Here is a 2,500-nt window from a genome sequence, read left to right on the forward strand (position 1 = left end):
AGGATCCTGCCAGACTAATTAAACGCACATCAATCCTGCATTAGGAGTCACGAATGGGAGCTGTCATCTCGGGACCATCGAGCACTTGGTTATGGAAAAGGATTCTAGACGTTCATATCTCTGAAGGGATTTCTGTAGTACTTGTAGTTCCCATATTTATGCTGCACTATAAGTAAGATCATTTGGATTTTCGATGGATCAATACTATTTTAGAACTGCGATGGTGATATGTATTGTTTTTAGATAAACCACTGATGAATAGACATTTTCACATATGATGGTCTGTTATTCTTTGCAGTCACAAATCTCTTGCTTATCTTGCCGTATTCTAACTAAAACTATAATTTCCATTTATGGAAATATAAAATTATTTACAGTTTTATAGGCCCTTTTTATGAGGTTGCGAAACCAAGTTATGTTGCACATTTGTACGCAGCTTGAATTTTGTTCGTGGCGAGCTAAATGACAGTACAGGGTCGGTGGCATGGGAGAGGTTGGGTGACCTTGTTAGAAGCTGTGAGTGCATGAGTGAGTGCTTATAAGTGTGATCATATATATGTATATATATGTGTGTGTGTAATTAACAAACATCACGAAAAGTAAAATAAAAGCAATAACCTACGCAGACTCGAGTGTCCAGAGGAGGGAAGGTTTCCGGACCTAACTACATGTGGCAGGTTCTATGATTGTATCTCCGATAACAGCGGCAGCTACGTTATAACCAGGAATCACTGTCAGGGCTTTGAGTTCAATGCCACTTCTAGGACTTGCAGTAGTACTCGGGTGAGTTGCCTCTTGCGGATATTGCAATCATCGTGTAGAGACATATTGCATGTTCATACTTGAATCAGATTCTTGCAGTTAAAATAAGCTTTAGTGATTTTCATTTCATTTTCTTTACTATATTGCTTATACTGTACCTTTTTACTGTTGTACGACTTAGTGTTATTTGCGTCGGGGGAGGAGCGTGCCCGTTGCACAACCCACATACTCCCATCTGTGCGGATCCGACCCCAACAGTTTCCTGTGTGCTGACTGTAAAAGTATGGTCATGTGCGTAAAAGGGCAGGCTTTCGTCCAGCGGTGTTCCAAAGGGGCATACTGTGCCACAAGGAATGCGTTCGGAGGTGCCGTATGCTACCCAGGGAGACCCCGCGAGTGCACCTGCGAAAAGCCACACGAAATGCGCCAAGACTTCTACAACCCTCAGAGGTTCTTCTCCTGCGAGGATGCTGGATCAAGTCCAGTGGGATACAGATGCTCAGACGGCATGATCTTCGACGAAGCCATTCAGCAGTGTCGGAACAAAGACTCCCCTCTGCCGTGCTCCCTTTCGGGTTCCTTTGCCATTCCGGGGAGCTGCACCGAGTACTATTCCTGCATCCGAATCAAACACGGCTGGCTTCAGAAGATGTTCATGTGCAGAAATGGCTCTTCATTCAGTGAGAAAAGCCAAAGGTGCGAAGATCCTTGTTCAGGGAACTTCGAGTGCATGAAAGAAGGATACTTAAGCGATCCCTTCGATGCGCGCCGATTCTTCACTTGCCTCGAAGTTTCGGGTCAAATGATAAAAGTGCATTACCAGTGTCCTACAGGCCATATTTGGAATTCGAACTTTACAATGGGATCGGAAGTGTGTGTGGAAGATACAGAGGATGACTCCCTTTCCCCATGTTTCGTGCCAAGCGATGCGTGTCCAGATGTCAATATTTTCCCGGAAAGCGTCAAAGCAATGCTAATTACAGGTAAGTCTCCTATTTACGTTATAATAGTCTTCATATTCAGGTTCTGATTTGCTGCAACAAACAGTCTGAAATTCTATAGAGTCACGTCAAATTATGGCATTGCAACTTTATCATTCCCAACTAAAGGTTAAAGTTACAGATTTAAAAATGCTTTTACTGGACATGTCAATCAGAAATGTCAAATGATATGCCAGAAAAAAATCAAATAGAATCAACTTCCTTTCAAATATTAAAATGATATATAACAGTCTAAAAATATATATTTGCAAGTTACTTATAATCGTTATCCAATACTTCTAATACAATGATTTACCGAGTCATTCCATACACATCTAACACTGATCCCCTGAGGCTCTCCCACCAGACTCCTGTGACCTCGAACCTTGCTTCCCCGGCGTTGCGTGTACCCCAGAGCCAGAGGCCCCCTTCTACTCCTGCGGCGCGTGCCCCCCAGGGCGCGAGGGGGACGGGCTGGCGTGTAAGGTGGGTCACTCTGATATTAAGTCTTATGGGTATTGCCGAAGAGGTTTCTTACAGACGAATATATTTATGTTGGTGCGGCCTTTGGCTTTGCTGTAAATAGGGATATGACATAATTTAAGAATGTCAGTTGTTGTTTTTTCGAATCCATACAGCCTAAGGAAATGTGTTTATCAAATTTTAGTCCTTCCCATTACTCCAAAACAGTGTGCCGTTGGTCGTGTAGGAAACGACGAGGAATGCGGTCCCGATTCTGACCTCGACGGATATCCGGA

The 2,500-nt window shown here is 43.4% G+C and overlaps 1 protein-coding gene across 1 annotated transcript in view; it reads left to right on the forward strand.

The window, feature by feature from the left end:
* The window catches only part of LOC122264220 (cartilage oligomeric matrix protein), a 17,927-nt gene that overhangs the window by 10,024 nt on the left and 5,403 nt on the right, over nt 1–2,500 (forward strand). Inside the window, exons 3-6 of the mRNA XM_086536997.1 lie at nt 627–783; nt 944–1,745; nt 2,110–2,228; nt 2,433–2,500. The exon at nt 2,433–2,500 is cut by the window's right edge and continues 145 nt beyond it. Coding sequence (XP_086393123.1) covers nt 627–783; nt 944–1,745; nt 2,110–2,228; nt 2,433–2,500 — 1,146 coding nt within the window. The remainder of the gene's footprint in view (nt 1–626; nt 784–943; nt 1,746–2,109; nt 2,229–2,432) is intronic.

The sequence above is a fragment of the Penaeus japonicus genome, unplaced genomic scaffold, assembly GCF_977035675.1.
Source record: "Penaeus japonicus unplaced genomic scaffold, GWHDUDI00000001_assembly GWHDUDI00000005, whole genome shotgun sequence".
NCBI lineage: Eukaryota > Metazoa > Arthropoda > Malacostraca > Decapoda > Penaeidae > Penaeus > Penaeus japonicus.